General features: G+C 43.2%; 1 protein-coding gene across 1 annotated transcript in view; it reads right to left on the bottom strand.

Moving 5' to 3' along the window:
• Window positions 1-1,799: 1,799 nt before the first annotated feature.
• The window catches only part of ITM2B (integral membrane protein 2B), a 43,291-nt gene continuing 25,563 nt past the window's right edge, over window positions 1,800-19,527 (bottom strand). Inside the window, exons 4-6 of the mRNA XM_077483262.1 lie at window positions 12,994-13,104; window positions 10,602-10,752; window positions 1,800-4,387 (exon numbers count right to left, since the gene is read on the bottom strand). Of these exons, the coding sequence (XP_077339388.1) occupies window positions 4,302-4,387; window positions 10,602-10,752; window positions 12,994-13,104 (348 nt within the window). The 3' untranslated portion in view covers window positions 1,800-4,301. The remainder of the gene's footprint in view (window positions 4,388-10,601; window positions 10,753-12,993; window positions 13,105-19,527) is intronic.

The following is a 19,527-nucleotide window of genomic DNA, read 5'->3' as shown; positions in this document are numbered from 1 at the left end:
AGCTGTCCATCCATAAAAAAAGGCCAGGTTAAAGGGATTGTAAAGTAAATTTTTTTTTTTTAAACAAACATGTTATACTTGCCTCCACTGTGCAGCTCGTTTTGCACAGAATGGCCCCAAACCCGCTCTTCTGGGGTCCCTCTCCGGCTACCTCTGCTTCCTCCCGCAGGTACTTCTCACGTTCATGCAAGCTCCCTCGCATGGTGAGAAGCACCTGAGGGTGCGCTCCCATGATACAGCGAGCAGCTATAGCCGCCGGCTGTATCACACGGCCCCGCCCCCCGGCACGCTGCATCATTGGATGCGATTGACAGCAGCGCGAGCCAATGGCTGCACTGCTTTCAATCCATCCACTCCAGCCAATCAGTGGCCAGGCTGAGCGGCGAAGAGGACTACGGGCGAGCGCAGGATTTTTGAGGGGTCAGTAGGTAAAAAATGGGGGGACTGGGGGCGACAGCAGTGCGAGATGTTTTTTCACCTTAATGCATTAAGGTGAAAAAAAACAATTTACCTTTACAACCCCTTTAACTTTTGACCAAATTAGTGGCAGATTGAATATCCTGCTCCTAGATCCCATTCACACTTGTGTGTTGTAACAATGTCTGCAAAACACACATGCTCTATGGGCACTGCGATATATTGTACATTAGAGTCCAATCTACAACTATGCTGTGCGCAAATTAATGGGCCACTCTAACACAACCCAATGTCAACACACGCCATGACCCACGTTAAGATGGGTGCATTAACGCATCGATAAACGTTCATATTTAAAAATAAAAGGCCCTTAAAAGTGGATGTAAACCAGATTCATGAAATCTGAGCTGGGCACCCCTATCTGCAATGTTTTCTCATCTCTCTCCCGCCCAAGCACAGTTCTGTGGCTTTCCCCTGCTCCATAGCTCTGTTCTCAGCATAACATCTGAAAAGTTTTGACACAGGAGATAAAAGCAGCCTGAATTTCTGTTGTGGGAGGCAATTAGTGTTTTATGCAAATCTCTATGTTTTTTGCATGTAGTATTTTTTACTTTGTAAATAAATTTTGTTAAAATCTTTAAAAACTTGTGTGTTATGCCTACAAAGTCCATAATTTTCAACAAAATTGTTCTCTCTAATAATGTTGTGGGAGGTTGCTATGAATAGATAAGCAGATTGCTTGCCTTCTCACAGCAGAGCTCTGTACATTACTTCCTTCGCCTATGTGGAGGGGAAGGGTGTGTGTGCCTTTCCTCCAATCAGCTGTATGTCAATAATCTACTCCCAGTGCTGAACAGAAAGCGAAAAACCTGTAACACAATGTGCACCTTCTAAAGGATATATACAGCTGAAGATAGCAGATATACATGTTAAAAATGTGAACTTATCCTTTAAACATGCTAGCTGCGTCGCTGACATCCAAAGGGTTTGTTCAGAACTTGCTGAACCTCAAAAAATAAAAAAGGGATCCACAGTGGATTGTTTTTTCAGAGGACGTGTGACAGGTGGCTAGGAGGCGATGTTCACCACCTATTCTGACTCTGAAAAAGACTGAACTGCAACCAAGTGCATTAGACATAGTTGCAGCGTGGCCACATTCTGCATTAGTACTGTCTGCAGGTCCTTGTTTAGATGGGCAACCAGAGTTGGCAAGTGCTTAACCATCTGCTTTACCACCCACTGGCCGCTTGTGTGAATGAGCCCTAACAGCCAGTCTTAATACTCAGAAAGAGGTCAGAACAAAACATCCCCTGCAAAGGTTTATTTTTATTAAATACAAATAACACAAAATGAAAGCCAAATAAAAAACACAAGACTAACAGTTTAAACAGGTGGTATAAGTTTTATTCCTTTACAAGTACGATTATATACAAATTAGTAACACATGTTACCATCTAATTCTTTTATTGACACTCCTGTTTTTAAAATAAGAGGGCATAGCAAACCATCAACCAGTTAAAAACAGATTTAAGAAAAAGCTTAAAAACAAAACAAAAAACAGTAACACAGAAAAAAATAATTGCATTTTCTTAGAAGTTGGAAATGCACACGTGTAAAGGCTTTCCAATGGAATAGAGCTGGAGGTCAGGTTACTTACCAACACAGACATCTTCAAAAAGGTGCAATGCAAATGCTAAGACCATAATATTTTCCATAAAGCAAGTATGTCTATATGTATGTACACAAATGCTCCCATAAGTATTTGTATGCCTATATGCACAGAGACAGTGTCCTAAATATTTATATACATTTTCAGCAAAAACTTAACATTAAAGCTTCATGGATCCCATATCGCATCACCTTTACCAGCTATATGAGATGCTGATGAAGTCATTCCAGTTCTTTGATTCCTCATAACCTCCATTCTGTAAAACAAGCAGGTTGTTCAATGTGTTCCCTCAGATGTGCTCTGCACAACACAGGGTTTACAAGAACTAAATGAATAAAAAAAAAGATACATTCTAAGAGGCTATACTGAGAAGTATCCATCCTGCCTTACAATACAGTCAGCTTGCAGAAGGTATAAGCTGCCTTTGTCAATTTAAGGAGAGACTCCAGCTATCACTGTTATCTAAGCCAAATGACAGCAAAGCTCATAATATCCTTATTCTAATTTACATAGATGAGAGAACAGACATTCATTTGTAAATCCTCTCACTTGATAAGTGCCTTGTTTAAAACAAAATTTGTGTGTGTTTTAGTGGCTATTCTGCATAGGAGACTTCAAGTTCTGAACAGTCTTTGCAGGACCAACAAAATGCAGTTCTCCTTTGTTATGTTTTCCCTCACAGTCTTGATGGCCACAATGGGCCTCTTTAATCTAAGTGCATGAAAGTCAAACTGTTGCTGGAAGCCACAAATCAGCCTCCATTTTTCCCCCCTAGAAAACAAAAAACAGGTAATTCAGGTACTTTTGGACTGTGTATGAAGAAAGGTTTTTCACAGCAACCAAGCACACCCTTCTATCCTCTCATGGAAGTACACGCTGCATGTATTAATAGCAGTTCTTCCCTCAAATGTTTTGATACTTAAGGCCAAAAGTAATCAAATTGGTCAAAGTAAAAACTTAAAACAGAAGGAGGCACCCTGTTAAAGTGAACCCGTCAGTCATTTTAAACCTTCCAAAATAAAAATCCTGACTAAGAACACACGTGAAAAGGTGCTAGTAGTGTAATAACCAGCCTTTCCTGTGTGCCCCTCAGACCTGTTGGTCACTTGCCTGATGAAGGGGCCCTGCGTGGCTCTGAAACGTTGCTATCTGCTGTAATGATGTGATTGCTGAATAAAGCTTTGGACTCCACTGTGGAGTTCCTTGGTGTGCTGGTGACATTTTTTTGCTTTGACACGGTTCCAGCCCTTGGTCGCTACAGCACCCAATTTGATGCACAACCATTTCTACAGGAAAGTGTGCGTTGGGATTATCGAACCCCTGTTTTACTTGGTTACCAAGGCCACTACTACCCCGATTTCTGGGCCAAGCACCACTCGCTCTCCCCTAGTTTAATGAGCGTGCTCTTTTGGCCATTTCCACTAGACAAGAATGAACTTGTGATGCAGCTTAGCCAAGAAGTCAGGGAAGTTAACGTGAAAGAGACCACAGGGTCAGACGAGCACACAAAAAGGAGTTCTCCTTAGCCAACAAAAGTTGAGCTTCGTCATGTTTACTCTTAGACAGCACTTCTATTTAAAAGAATACCAGAGCTGAAAGACTTGACTTTCAAATACAAACTACAGAAAGCATTTCCAGCTGCAAGTTGTGGGTAATCATCAGTGGAAGTGCCACTGATCACTAAAGCCTATCATATTTCTTTGTTTTTATATTCTTTATCCGTATTACTAAAAAAACAACAACTTTAGTTAGTCCTGAGCTTTCCAGAAAATATGTATACATATATGGGAGGTCTATTTTAGGTGAATGAACATGCATTATTAACAAGCTTGACGCAAATGAATGCATATAGTTTGTTTAGCTTCTTTAAGCGTTGTTATGGAGTAACAGTGCAGTATATATAGTAAATGCAGTGACATTTCTATGTAAAAAGTTTTAAAAAGTCTTACACTAAATCAGCAGGAATGAAAATTTGTCTAGCATCTCTTATTTAAATGACAATTTCCATATATTTAAATATAAAATACCACACTTAGTAGTTGAAGGAAAAATAAAACAAAATTTTGATGAAAAATCAAATGAGATGAAAGTGAATTTACTGTGCAAAGGTCTGGCCACTAATAACAAAACCTTCCCTTAAAGTAATAAAACTACACACAACAAAAGGGCAGGGCTATACTGTCGATAAAGGGCTGACAATGTATCAAAGTACCCTTTAATGGCAAATTATTGTTTCCACCGCAAACTTGTTTTCAAAGTGATTAATTTTGGAGCATCCCTGAAGATCCCGTTTCTGTCTCCCTGTCAAGATAAAAATAAGAAAATTGTTTTGAAGAACCTTCAAGTAAAATATTTTCATGTGAAAATTGCAGTTCTGTTACAGTTACGTTAAAAGTGAAGTAATGGTTTCCTTTTATTGCTTAATCCTAATCCTTATGAGCTGCTAGTATCTACAAATCTTTGCTCTCTGAGAAGTGCCCAGTTTCTGTTAAAACAGAGTTAATTATCTGTGGGAGGGTTACAGACTTTTTATACAGCGTCATACCGAGTTTGGATCCACCCACTTCCCTGTCATCTTGCTTGATTGTCGGCTCTCCACTTGTTCCAAGACTTCACACAACACACAGAGCTGCGCTCCCCCTCCCTTCTCCTTCCTCCTCTCCCAGCCCCCCTCCCTTTTGCATACAGAGAAAGATCTAAGCACACGTTCAGCAAAGCAACAGACTTCAATGAGTGCAGAAATCACTGGCAGTGCTCTGTATATTATAATTCTACTCTCCTGGTAAAATTATAATGAAAAGAACACATTAAGTAAAATCCAGCACTGGCTTTTGTCAGCATTGCCTACATGGTGAGGATAGGGATGACATCAGTGGCAGTGGTGGTGATAGCAGTGGCGTCTCCAGCTTTCATATTTAAGGGGGGAGGGGGGAACACGGACAAAAGTAGGGGGCCAATTATAAAATGCAATTAGAGAAAGATTATAATATAGCTATAACCACACATCACTTTATATATCCTGACAATGGGTATAAAATGCATACAAATATACAATATTAAGCCCTGTACTCCTGTCCAAATACACACAACAAAAAACAAAGGAGAAAGTTACCTGTGCATTATCCCAAATCCCTCTGCCTATTTAAATAAATTGATTTTTTTTTTATTGCTCCAGTGGCAATTAAAGTGTAAATTCACCTGCCCCTCTTGTCCTGTCCGTCTTCCTCTGTTGCCTTGTGCCCAGTGCCCACCAATGCAGCCTTCTGCAGGGGAAGAGAGGAACAGGAGAGTCGCCCAGGTGTTCAGAGCGCAGCACAGGGAACACAGCAATAACAGCTTTCATTTCAATCGCCGTGTTCCCGCCGTGCAAAGTCATATACAGCTCCGCCCCCTGGCCCGGGGGGGGGGGGGGGGGGGGGCTTGATTGACAGACAGATAACCAGCCACTGGTATTGGACAGGTGATCTGTCTATCAAAGTCCCGGGACCAGGAGGAGGGTCTGTATCTGACAGCGAGTGGCCGGGAACACGGCAATGTGAAATGAAAGCTGTTAAGGTGAGGACTTCACTGCTTTCGTCACACTACTTCCGAGTTTTAGCTGGGGACGCGCTGCCATGGAAACAGAGGCACGTGAAGTGCGTGCTCGTTCTAGATAGCAGCCAGGGTGTTCACCTCTTCACCAACACACCCACATGACCTCCGGGAGGGAGTGAAGGAGTGGCTGAATTATGGAGCCATTTCCACCCCCTGCAAAAAAATTTTAACTGAGAAAGAACAGTTAGAGGCCAATTCTGGAATCTTCAAAAAGACTATTCTGCAAAAACCAGAAGGGCTGAGGAAGGTAAGAAATGCAATGCAGGTATGAGGGTAGCATGTACTACCTATTTTTGCATTCCCATACTTTTCCTTTAATCATTCTCTGTGCATACGCTGTTTTTTGTATGTGCCTGTTCAATATTGCCCCTGTGTAGGCAAACCATGGCTTGTTATACTCTTGAAACTTAAACATATTGAAACAGAAAAACTGCAGTTCTGAATGCAGACGGTATCAAATACTTAAAGTTACTACCGTTGTGTAAGTGATAAGTGTGTGAGTGTGTGAGTGTGTGTGTGTGATATAGAGGATGGGACAAATAGCTTTAATCTCAGTGTTTGTTGACAACACAAAAATATGCAGGGCAATTAGACAGCAGGATATAGAAACTTTACAAGAGGAATAAATTAATGGAATGGGCTACTGCATGGCAAATTAGGTTTAACATTGAAAAAATATAAGGTAATACACTCTGTTTTCATTAGCGGTGTTTGGCCAGAACCATTTACAGTTGTGCTCATAAGTTTATATACCCTGGCAGAATTTACGATTTCTTGGCCATTATTCAAAAAATAATGAAAAAAAAAATTTGTCGTGGTTAGTTTTTGGCTGAAACCATCTATCAACTAGGTTTACTCTTTTTAAAATCATAATGGCAACAGAAACTACCCAAATGACCCTGACCAAAAAGTTCACATATCCTAGTGATTTTGGCCTGATAACATGCACACAAGTTGACACAAAGGGGTTTGAATGGCTATTAAAGGTAACCATCCTCACCTGTGATCTGTTTGCTTGTAGTGCGCGCATGTGTCAAAGGTCAAGTTCATGAATTCCTGACAGACCCTTGCATTTGCATGAAAGGAAGCCAGCCATTGTATACGACGATTACATGGTACCGGCAGCCTGATCGTTCATCGGCTGTGTCATGATCGGTGCTTCCCGGTGGGACGTCATATGAAGTCCACCGGCTGTTAATCTGCAATTGGCTGGGCAGGAACTGGTTAACTTTTTCACTACCCCCTCTACAGCACTGCTTCCAGTGCTGCACTTCTCCTGCTATAAGTTCACGGCCACTTCAGTGACCATGAACTTTTAAGAAAACGGGTTCAGCAGACTCTGAACTGATAGCTCTGATCAGTGACTGATAAGCGATTTGAAATGTGAACCCCCCCCCCCTCGCTCCTCTGCTCTGTATCGCCCATCCCTCCACCCACGTTTGTTGACATCTACAATGCCCCACGCCAATGCTTCCTTCTCCCTGCTGCTTCAACACCTCCCCCACCCCTTGCAAAACCAATCCCATTGAGGCTACCCTACTGCTGCCAGCTTCTCTCCTGTCTGCTTTGGGTTACTTGTCCAAAAAGATGTTCTGACCACCCGCCCCCCCTTCAGCATTCCCCGCCTCATTGCAGCTGCTGGCCAGCTCTCCCTCCTCCTGCCGGCTACAGCAGCTGTCTGATTGGCATAGAACAGGCTGAACCAATCACCAAAGTCACTAGGCCAGCCACTGCAAAGGCTAGAGGAGTCCTACGTCTGGAGCCAAACCTACTTAATTCGTTGCTGAACACAGAAATGGGGATTCACATCATGGCAATACCAACCTCTTAAAGAGACCATTCTCCAAGGTCCACATGCCTACAATGGAGGAATTTCACCTGACAATTTTTTCCCCCTCGGGTGTGCACAGAAAACAGGGTTGGAATGCAAAAGTTCCACCCAAGCCAGTATCAAATCTACTTCTCTCTGAGCAGCGAGACTTCTGGTTACTCCCCGATGGCTGATGTAAGCCACTGGCATGGCACTCTCAGACTAAATCTTGGTCATACGACTTCGCAGACAAGGTCAAGAAAACCGATTAAGAGACCATCTTCTTCTGACAACCAAGTCTCTTGAACTGCGAGAATATCCAGGATTCCTCCCCAGTGCAGTAGGCCAGCAGCCAACACAAGGACTTTCCAAAGCATTGGGAGGAAGGATACCTTCCCAAATACAGAGGCAAACTTTTGACCCACCATTCCAGAGCAAGCCTGGTCTCCGTAATCAGGTGTATGGGATCCAGAGGCTGTACCCTCTTGTCCTACACTACCAGAGTGTTGAATGAGCTGAAATGAAAGCAGACATGCGACTGCCTTAAACAAGGACCCAATCAGGCACAAAACCCTCAAGGAAAAGCAGAGGGTTGGCTGGTTCCTGACTGTAGAGTCTCAACTTTGGAGTGCTAGAGTTTGCCTGGGGTAGGGGGAGGGATAAATAAAACCCTGGAATAGGGCTGTATCTCAGATTAGGCCCTGATATGCCAAAGTGATGAGATAGTTGCAGTGCTGATTTCTGGAGATTTAAGATACACGCAGTCTGACAGAGCCAGAGTTACCCACAGAAAAACGTCCTCTAGATATCCAGCTATGCCCTGAGAGCAAAGCAGAGCAAGAACTGGGACTAACACCTTTGTGAAGGCCTGGGGTGCATTGGATGGATCAAAGGGAAGGGTAACAAATCAATGTTGAGTGCTCACAGCAAAATATTAGGTAGTGTTGATGCGCCAGAAAGATGGGTACATCCTTAAAGTCCACAGAGGGAGAAGGTCTCCCAGATGGAAACAATGACTGATCTGGCAGATTCCATGCAAAAAAACTTTTGTACCTGGAAGTGAGTGTAGAGAATCTTTAGATCCAGTATGGCCCCAACGGCCCCTTTTGCCTTGGGGATAGTGAACTGGCTGGAAACAAAAATCTGGAACATCACACCGTTTCCTTTGACCCATTGATAAAGGAGCTGCGCGCCAAAGCAGGGTGAAGGTCTGCCAGTCTGAAATGTGCTGGAACCAGATGACCCCAAAAGGTAAACACATGATCACCCACTGACAAGTGGCGGTGCCTCTTTAATATGAGGATGACTTTCTGGAGCAAAAAGGTAACCTTCTCCCTGGTAACGTTGTCCAGGGATTCCCCAAAGAGGTGTTACCCATCAAAAGGCATTCACAAGATGCTTTTTTTTTTGCACGAATGCTCTGTGAGCCAACAGGTTTTTGGAAGGTTTGCAAAAAGAAACTCATTGTAGATAGTTTGTATTTAATATTTGCTAATCAATCAACACAAGAAAGGAAAAAAAAAAAGAAAAAAGGAAGGAGTAGGGCCACAGGCACGAGCTCCAGCTACTGAAGGACAGGAGGATTAGGATACATCCGGGATCTATTAGGATAGATCGAGGATCCCAGGACATGATCTTAGATCTGATGGCTGAAGTCTGGGAAATGGACATGTTTACAATGCCAGGCTGAATGGCAGGGTAGGTGAGAATAAAGTCTTAGAAAAGAATGCTAGCCATTTAAAACACAGGGATATCCACAGTTAGAATCCTAAGATGAAAAATAGTTGGGTCCACCATTAGGACAGTCCACTTCTAGGAACCCCTCTTCCATAGGGCATTGCTGGGTAAACCGTTTAGGCAGACCAAAGACTATCCAGATTAAGCCAATCACAATACAAGACAGCAGCCAGTAGGGAATGTACGGGAAACATTTTTACAGGTGCTGGGTGCTTTTCAGAGAGTCCAGACTATTAACTTTGGGTATAGCTGAGCAAGGTAGCTCCAAGTATAGGCATGTGCAGACTACATCATTAAGGACTGAGATGGTATCCTTAAGACATAGTAGAAGAGCATACCTCCCTAAATTAGGAACAGAAGGAGTTTGCCCCGCAGGGGTGCTATGGCAAGGACAGGGAACAGTGATCTAGGCTATCAGTGTCACGCCCCTTGAGGACACTGAGGCTTGCTGGAAGTAGAAGAGGTTATAATTGAGCTCCCCTTTTCACCTTTGTTTACCAATGTCCTGAACGCAGCCGCATAACCCAATATACCTCTATACTTCATCCTGTGTCCCTTAACCACTTCCCGACCAGCGCACGACGATGTACATCGACAGAATGGCACGGGCAGGCATATTGGCGTACAGGTACGTCCAATATTTAATGCCGCCCTGCCATCGGGAGCGCAGTGTAGGGGTGTGTTACTAGGAACACTTAACCCCTACACTGCCACCCACTGGTTAACCCCTTCACTGCCAGTGTCATTTACACAGGTATAACTGCATTTATATAGCAGTGATTACTGTATAAATGACACTGGTCCCAAAAATGTGTCAAAAATGTCCGATGGGTCCCCCACAATGTCGCAGTCGCAATAAATAAAAAATAAAAAAAAAAAAAACGCTGATCGCTGCCATTACTAGTAAAAAAATAAATAAAAAGGCTATAAAACTATCCCTATTGTGTTTTTTTTAACCAAAAATATGTAGAAGAATACGTATCGGCCTAAACAGAGAAAAAAAATGTTTTTTTAAAATATATTTTTGGGGGATATTTATTATAACAAAAAGTAAAAAATAATGCGTTTTCTTCAAAATTGTCGCTCTATTTTTGTTTATAGCGCAAAAAATAAAAACCGCAGGGGTGATCAAATACCACCAAAAGAAAGCTCTATTTGTGGGAAAAAAATGACGTCAATTTTGTTTGGGAGCCACGTCGCACGACCGCACAATTGTCAGTTAAAACGACGCAGTGCCGAATCGCAAAAAGTGGTCTGGTCTTTGACCAGCAAAATGGTCCGGTCTGCAAGTGGTTAATAAGCGATTAGGAAACAATTTACACAAAGTTTTACCTTTGTTTATACATTCTGACAAAACTAGTTTGAAAAAGTTACCTCGAACTGGCTCTCTGCGCTGAAGTTTGTAGGTCTCCTTGTCCTGGCAGAGACGGCGAATAAAGACACCCAGCTGGTCTACATTCTCAATGCGATCTGTGACCACCATCTGTTCATGAATTAAGTAGGACTGGGGAAGGTATGTTCCAGCCTAAAATTGGAAAGATTTTTCAGAAGGGTTGTATATCTGGAATACTGATTTCATCTTCCAAAGTGGTTTAAAACATGCCATGATGCAAAGGATATATAAAACAAAAAAAAACAAACTCAAAGTCTCATTGTGTGCACTCACCCAATTAGGCACACCACATAAACCAGGCAGATTTAAGAAATGTTTGTGAACTGCACAAAAATGTTCTAGGAAACATGCTATTAAAGAAACAAGGCTGCTTTTGCAGACCTCTTCTGAAAAATACTAGCCCCTCTTGGCTTCATTAGTCACCGACATGAAAGTAGTATGCAGATAGTGATCTGACTTTACTCCAACTTTCCTGACCTGCATACTTGTCAGTCAGTAACTCACATTTAAAGTCAATAAGTTAACTTACCAGCCATGCAGCCAACATTTTTAGAAGAAAGTCTGCAAGAGACGGCTCTTAGAATATACCACATGCAACGCAGACCTCAAAAAGCCATTGAGCGAGCACATTGCCCTGGGGTGCATTTACCAGCAGTACTGCTGGTGAAATCAGTCACATACTGCAGGTAACCATTTGTTCAAGGCAGGACTTGACAAATTTGCTTAGAATCTAGGAGCCAGATGAAAAAGTTAGGAGCCAGTTGATTTAAATCATCTGCCCATCGCCCAGAACGGCATGTCTGGTTCATCGGACAATAAGAATTGCTCATACCTGATGCCAGAAAGACCATATTTAAAAAAAAAAAAAAAAAAAACATTTTTGTTTTTGTTATAAGATTTTGCCAAAAATATTTTTTTTTCCTTCACTGATGTGCTTTGATAGGCTGCACTAATGGACACTGATGGGGTGGCATTGCGTTTGGAACTGATGGGCACCAATAGGCAGCACTGAGGTGCCACTAATGGGAACTGGCAGGTGGCAAGTGGATTGCACCAACTGGCAGGTGGCACTAACTGGCATTGGCAGGTGGCAATGGCAGGTGGAAATGGGTGGCACAGATTGGCAAGTGGCACTGGATGGCATTGGTAGATGGCACTGGCAGGTGGCATTGGTAGATGGCACTGGATGGCACTAACTGGCATTGGTCTGTGGCACTGGATTTGCACTGGCAGGTGGCACTGCTTGGCACTGGCAGGTGGCACTAACTGGCAGGTGGCACCGGTTGGCACTGGATTGCACTGGCAGGTGGCAATGGGTGTCACAGATTGGCAGGTGGCACTAACTGGCCCTGGCAGGTGGCACCAACTGGCCCTGGCAGGTGGCACCAACTGGCCCTGGCAGGTGGCACCAACTGGCCCTGGCAGGTGGCACCAACTGGCCCTGGCAGGTGGCACCAACTGGCCCTGGCAGGTGGCACCAACTGGCCCTGGCAGGTGGCACCAACTGGCCCTGGCAGGTGGCACCAACTGGCCCTGGCAGGTGGCACCAACTGGCACTGGCAAGTGACACTGGCAGAGGGCATTGGCACTAACTGGCATTGGCAGGTGGCACTGGCACAGGTTGGCACTGATTGGCAAGTGCCACTGGATTGCACTGGCAGGTTTCACAGCCGATAGTGTAACTGTGAAACTGAATGCTCCCTGCAGTGCTGCACTGTGTGAAACTGTATGGAGAGAGAGGAGCTGACACATTCAGCATGATGTCAGAGGTGGGCGGGACCGGCAGCTATCCAGCCAATGATTGGGCTGCTTAAGAAAGGGGAGGGGTCACATACACGCATCGGCCCGCCCAGATCTCATCCCATTGGCTGATGTTGGAAAGCTGGGCCCCGCCATTCAGCCTCAATTTTGACAGCTCCTCTCTACATACACTGCGGCGCTGCTCTGCCAACAGTGTGTGGAGAAGGGAGGAGGATGTCAGCGGCTGCTGAGCTGCTCTCTTCCTGCTCCATCCCAACTACCAGACAGTGCTCTGTGTCTGGAGGCACCAGACACAGAGCAACAGAGGCACCTGTCAGTGACAAAAACCCAGGCGCCAGGGCACAATTTCTAGTCGCAACGGCGACCTGGCGCCTGGGATTTGTCGAGCCCTGGTTCAAGGGTTTCATGGGCGCCCTGGGAGGGACAGACTTTCTACCAAGCTATGCAGGCATTATCCAACAGTGTGAAGTTTATACCGGCCTACAGCAAAAGGCTTGTGGTTTATAACATTATAGATTTTACATCAACATTGCAAGAAATCTAATTAAAATGAAATTCTGTAACACAATTCACAGTAGTAATCATACCAATCACTCTGTCACTCAAACATACCTTGATGTTGACGAGCAGCTCCAAGAAATTCTTTGGGGGCATAACAATTGAGGTGTTCAGAGGGATAACATAGCATTTGTTCAGGCTGAGATCGAGGTAAGCAGTGAGTTTCTGTGGGGGGGGGGGGGGGGGGGGGAACAAAACAAAAAACACACGACTAGTTAGAGCAAACCATCTTGACATCACATAAATTAAAATTATTATGAGAAAATGATATACAATATATATTTTTGGATCTGGGAAACTGATTTTAGCAATAAACTAGCCTGAGCCATTTACTAGTTTTATATTCAGAAATAGTTTGTCTGTATTTAGGGCATCAGACAGTACTGTGCAAAGATTTTAGGCAGGTGTGGGGGGGGGGGGAAAAAAAAAAAAAAATTAAGAATGCTTTGAGAAATAGAAGCGTTTTTTTTTTTTTTATCAATTAACAAAATGGAACGTAAACAGAAGAGATTTCCATATGAAATCAATATTTGGCATGACCATCCTTTGTCTTCAAAACAGCAGAGATTCTTCTAGGTACACTTGCACACAGCTTTTGAAGGAACAGGTCTCTTCATGTAATCCCAGACAGATTCGATGATGTTGAGATCAGGGAAAACTGCTTCCTGCTACAGCCAAATATTTCAAGGATTTGGGGCAACCTACATCCATAGAAGATCTGTGGTTAGTTCTGAGAGGTTTTGAACAACCTACCTGCCAAGTTCCTTCAAAAACGGTGTGCAAGTGTACCTAGGAATAATGGTGTTTTGAAGGCAAAGGGTGGTCTAAACAAACATTTATTTGACATTCTCTTCTGTTCATTTACTTTCCATGTTGAGATCAGGGCTCTGTGGGGGTGAAACCATCACTTCCAGGAGTCCTTGTTCTTCATTGGCTGTATGTTTGGAGTTGTTGTCCTGCTGCAGAATAAATTTGGGGCCAATCACACACCACCCTGATGGTATGGCATGATGAAGTATCTGCCTGTATTTCTCAGTATTGAGGACACCATTGATTCTGACCAACTCCATTTGGAACCTCCACTATGCTTCACTGTTGCCTGCAGACACTCATTGTACCACTCTCCAATCCTTCTGTGAACAAACTGCCTCGTGCTACAGCCAAATATTTAATATTTTGAATTATCGGTCCAGAGCACCTGCTGCCATTTTCTACACCCCCAGTTTCTAAGTTTTCGTGCACAGTTGAGTCACCTAGCCTCGTTTCCATGTCGGGGTATAGCTTTTTTGGCCACAATTCTTCCATGAAGACAACGTTAGGCCAGACTTCTCCAGACAGTAGATGGGTGTCCCTACGTCTCACTGGTTTGCGCTAGTTCTATGTTGATGGCACTGCTGGGCAATTGAGGTTGAAAGGGAGGCATGACACTTCTTTCATCTGATGCGTGAAGTTTCCTTGGCTGACCACTGGTCTACGGTCCTCAACGTTGCCCGTTTCTTTGTGCTTCTTCAAAAGAGCTTGAACAGCACATCTTCAAACCCCAGCCTGCTTTGAAATCTTTGCCCGGGAGAGACCTTTCTGATGCAATATAACTGACTTAAGCCTTGCTATTGTGCTCAGTCTTGCCACGGTGTGTGACCTGTGACATGAAACTGTATAACCACATAAACCTCACCTTGGTAGCAGAGTTTGGCTATGCCACAAACAGTTTTAAGTCTCCTACACAGCTGTTTCCACCTACATATAAAATTGATGATCATTAACACCTGCTTGGTATTATTGCTTAAATATACAACGGAGTCCAATCCTACAAAATCCGACTTGCAAGTGGAAGAACTGATGCTGGTTTAAAGCCATAAAGGATAGCGACACTAAATATTGATTTTGTAAATTGCAAAATAGCAACTCAGCAGACAGACTCTAAAATATTAGTGCTCAATATAGGCTTACAGTAAAAGCCAGATTTTACTGTGCCTATAGGGAGGATTCTGTACTTCAGTTTACCCAAGATCCTGGTATAACCACTTGCAGCCCACTGTACATATACATGTCCTGGGCAGCATGTGGTTAAAGCAGGGGTTGACAAATTTGCTTGGAATCTAGGAGCCAGCTAAAAAAGTTAGGAGCCAGGTCCGTGACGGCGATCTGGACCTGTCCCTGGCCTGACATGGAGACGAGTGAGGGGAAGATAGCCCCCAGCCCCCCACCTGTCTCCAAGTCATTGCCCATAGCTCTTAGAGGGACATTTTTAAATTGCATTTTAGTGTAAATATGAGATGTGAGGTCTCTCTGACCCCAGATCTCATATATAAAAGAGGACCTGTCATGCTTTTTTCTATTACAAGGGATTTTTACATTCCTTGTAATAGGAATAAAAGTGACACACATTTTTTTTTTTTTAAAAGAACAGTGAAAAAAATAAAAATAAAAGTTAAAATATGAAAAAAAAATTGTTTTAAATGCGCCCTGTCTTGCCAAGCTTGTGTGCAGAAGCGAACGCATATATGAAAGCGGTGTTCAAACCACACATGTGAGGTATCGCTGCGATCGGTAGAGTAAGAGCAATAATTCTAGCCCCAGACCTCCTCTGTAACTCAAAACGTGCAACCTGAAGAATTTTTTAAACGTCGCCTATGGAGATTTTAAAGGGTAAAAGTTTGTCGCCATTCCATGAGCGGGCGCAATTTTGAAGCGTGACATGTTGGGTATCGATTTACTCGGCGTAACATTATCTTTCACAATATAAAAAAAAAAAAAATTGGGCTAACTTTACTGTTGTCTTTTTTTTTTAAATTAAATAAAAAAAATTTCCCCAAAAAAAGTGCGCTTGTAAGTCCGCTGTGCAAATATGGTGTGACAGACAGTATTGCAATGACCACCATTTTACTCTCTAGGGTGTTAGAATAAATAATAAAAAAAAAATATATATATATATATATATATATATATATATATATTTATATATTTTTGTTTTGTTTAGGGGTTCTAAGTAAAGGGATGGAGAAAGACTGGCCCATTAGCATTGTTGGTTGTAATTCCAATGGCCACCACAAGAGGGCGCCAGATTCCAGAAGGAACCATAGGATCACAGAAGGCCTCAAAGCCGGGGGCTCAATTACCGGCCGCCTGCGGCGCGGCCCTACGCGATCGCGTGGGGGGGGGGGGGTCCACGGAGACGGGATACCCCCAGCTATGCTGCCCCAGGCGCAAGGTCGCTGATTCTAGTCGCCAATGCGACCTGGCGACCAGGTTTTGTCGAGCACTGGGTTAAAGCATATTTCCACTTCTGCAGTCAAATTTGAGACAAGCCCACTACATGTTTGCGGTTTGTTCCCATTCACACAACATGCCTAAAATTATATATATTTTTTAAATAAATATTTCTCCTCTCAGGTAGTCTCAGTAGTAGGTTATGGCTGGCTGTAATTTTTTTTGAACATTGTTAGAGTGAGTCTACCCCAAAGTCAGTTCTCATTAACATACAATGCAAGAATTTATTCTGGCTATTGGAACTAATTAAATGCTCAAACTCGCCTAAACGTGTGTCTTCAGCAGGTTTCTCTGCTCTTCGGTTCCTTCGCGATTTCTTTTTTCCTGCCTGTAAAACGCCTATGTGCATGGACACTGGCCAACACAGAAGTGCTTTTACAGGCAAAACAAAACAAAAATAAAACACGTCAAAACACCTGTAAAAGCAGAGGAGTTTAAGCACAGTGTGCTTAAGGCCTAGGGATTTTTTCTTTACACACACACACACAAACGTATCCCTTTGATCCAAGGAGGGTTAGTTACAATGTTTCATGTTAAAAACTTAGCAGACTGCCCAACGTTTTCTTTTGACAGATAAGCCTCTCCACTTGTTATATGAAAGAATTGGCAAACTCTGCAATGAAGATCATCAAGGGGGTTAAATCAAGATGGGGGGGGGGGGGGGGGTGAATCGAGATCACAATGTTAACAATTGTGCAGCTCTATGTTGCACCCTATGAATCCAGATCCTCCTCTTCTTGGGTCCCATGCCGACACTACCGGCCCCTCCTGCCTGCCTGACGCCCCACAGAAAGCAGCTTGCTGTGGGGGCACCCAAGCAGGCATGCTCCCGAGCCGCAGCACTGTGTCCATTTCCACACGAAGCAGCAACTTGGGCCCACCCCCTCAGTCTCCCAATTGGCTCACTGGTTGCGATTGACAGCGAGAGCCAATGGCTCCTATTGTTGTCAAAAGCCAATCAGAAGGGCAAGTTCCCGGACAGGCAAGGCTCTCATGGGCATCCCTGGATCGTGACGGGGCTCAGAAAAGTATTGAGGGGGTTGCGGCAAACAGAAGATTTTTTACCTCCATGCACAGAATGTATGCCTTTAGAACCACTTTAAAAATATTAATTTGTATTTACTTTAACCTAATATCTTGTTCCACAACCTTTTGAAGTAATACTGTATATTTCTGTAGCCCTGACACGTTTGCACCTGCTAACAAGTAGGCTCATACTTCTTGAACAAACTGCTCCAGTCGTCTCAGACTTAAAGGGTGCCTTCGCCACATTGCATGCTTCAGGTCTTTCCATAGATGTAAGATGCAGATCAGGGCTCTGTCATTCTTGGATGCTTTTAGCATGTGTTTGGGTCCTCCAACAGGCTAATGACCCATGACTGCTTTCAGACTTTAACAGTAGGTTGCTCCAGAATTCCTTGATATTTCATTGTGCCCTGCACAGGTTCAAGCACTCTGTGCTGGAAGCAACCCCAAGACAGAACCAAGCATGCTCCACGTTTCAAAGGTTAACATGCTGGTCAATAATATCTCTTTATGGCATCTTAAAGTGGAACTACGCTCACCTCCACTCCAACAATATGGTCCTTGCTGCTATGTTCAGATCTTTAGCCAGGCTGAGATGTCACTTTTCCACATATGCATTCATCTCGGCAGCTTAGTGTACAGTGCTAACAAATGTTAATTTAGTGATAAAGTTCCACTTTAATACAACACTCGCTTGCCTGCTCTGGTTCATGTTCAGTGGGGTGCATAATAAAATATCAAAAAGCAGAGTAAATAGGCTGACTGGCTCATTACAAAACAAAGTGCGCGATACTAAAATTACATCAAACATTTGACATATCACTTTGATCCATTGATGAGCTTTTCTACGGGGACCAACTAATTTTTCAGGGCCTTTTTAGAATATGTAACAATTTATCTCTTTTCACACCTTCTTTGCTTTACTTTATGACATACCAAGGGCACACAAGGTATACAAGAGACTATTTAAGACTTATAATTTCCTCACTTTTCAGGAAGAGTGAAGAATTATATCAATGAGCTTTAAAGCTGTAGTAAACTGCCTTTTGTAAAAACCCGCTGACAGGCAGGGTTTTTAGAATAGAAGGGACCCGAAAAGGTCATTCAACACTGTACCTAAACAATATTTATAATTTTTTTTCCCCTCACAGAGCTTTCTTATGGTGATATTTTCTTCACCATTGGGCTTTTTATTTTTTGCACTACAAATTAAAAAAAAAAATAAATAAAAAAAAAAAAAAAAAAAGGGTGATCAAATACAAAAGAAACCTCTATTTGGGGGGGGGGAAGCTAAAAATTAAATTTGGGTACAGTGTTGTATCACCGCGTCAAAGCTGAAAGCTGCAAATTGGTCTTGATTTGGGGGGGGGGGGGTTGGGCGACCCACATGACAATTCTTAAATTTGTGTGCGAAGATTTTGCAAATAAGCAATTTGATGAGGCTGCATTGATGGGCACTGATAGCACTAATTACTGGCTCTGCTTTCCACATGCTGTGACAGCGCAAAGTATTGCCAATAACCAGCAAGCCTGTTTACAATGCCATCAGCTGTTATTAGACAAAGATAACATGGTAAAGAGCTGCAGCGATTGGGTCTTCATCTTGATCTGCGAGTGAGCAGGCTTGATGTGCAAGGGGGGGGGGGGGGGGGAACTAAAAGCACAAAACACTAAAGTTAGCATTTTTTGTATAATGTGAAAGATGACGTTACGCCAAGTAAATAAATACCCAACATGTCACGCTTTAAAAAATTGCACACTCATGGAATGGCCCTAAACGTCAGTACAAAAAAATCTCCATAGGCAACGCTTTAAAAAAGGTTTACCTGTTTAGAGATACAGAGGAGGTATGAGGCTAGAATTGTTCTTGCGCTAAAGTTAGCAGAAATACCAAACATGGGATAAGTATGCGCGCGAGCACGTGATGTCGGGGCACTTTAATTTTTATTTTATTTTTAACACTTTTCCTTAAAAAAAATAAAAAATAAATAAAAGTTGACCACTTTTATTACTATCGCAAAGAATGCAAGTCCCTTGGGATAGGGCAGGACAGGTCCTCTTTATGGAGAGATGTGGGGGTCTAGAAGACGTCCCCTCCCGCTGCCTATAATATAAAAGCAATCAAACAGCTGAACTGCAGCTATGAAGGGGGGGGGGCAGCTATGAAGGTGGACACACAATTAATACAACTGGAAAAGGCATCTTCCTTAAAACCCCCAGAGAGCCAAGAGGCCAGGGTTATTCAATACCACTGTTCGTGGACCTATCTGTTCAAAATAAATAAACACCCCC

Source organism: Lithobates pipiens, unplaced genomic scaffold (assembly GCF_037356315.1).
Source record: "Lithobates pipiens isolate NorthernLeopardFrog02 unplaced genomic scaffold, aLitPip1_a1.2 Scaffold_16, whole genome shotgun sequence".
NCBI classification, from domain to species: Eukaryota; Metazoa; Chordata; class Amphibia; order Anura; family Ranidae; genus Lithobates; species Lithobates pipiens.
This window is presented reverse-complemented; position numbering and strand designations above follow the sequence as displayed.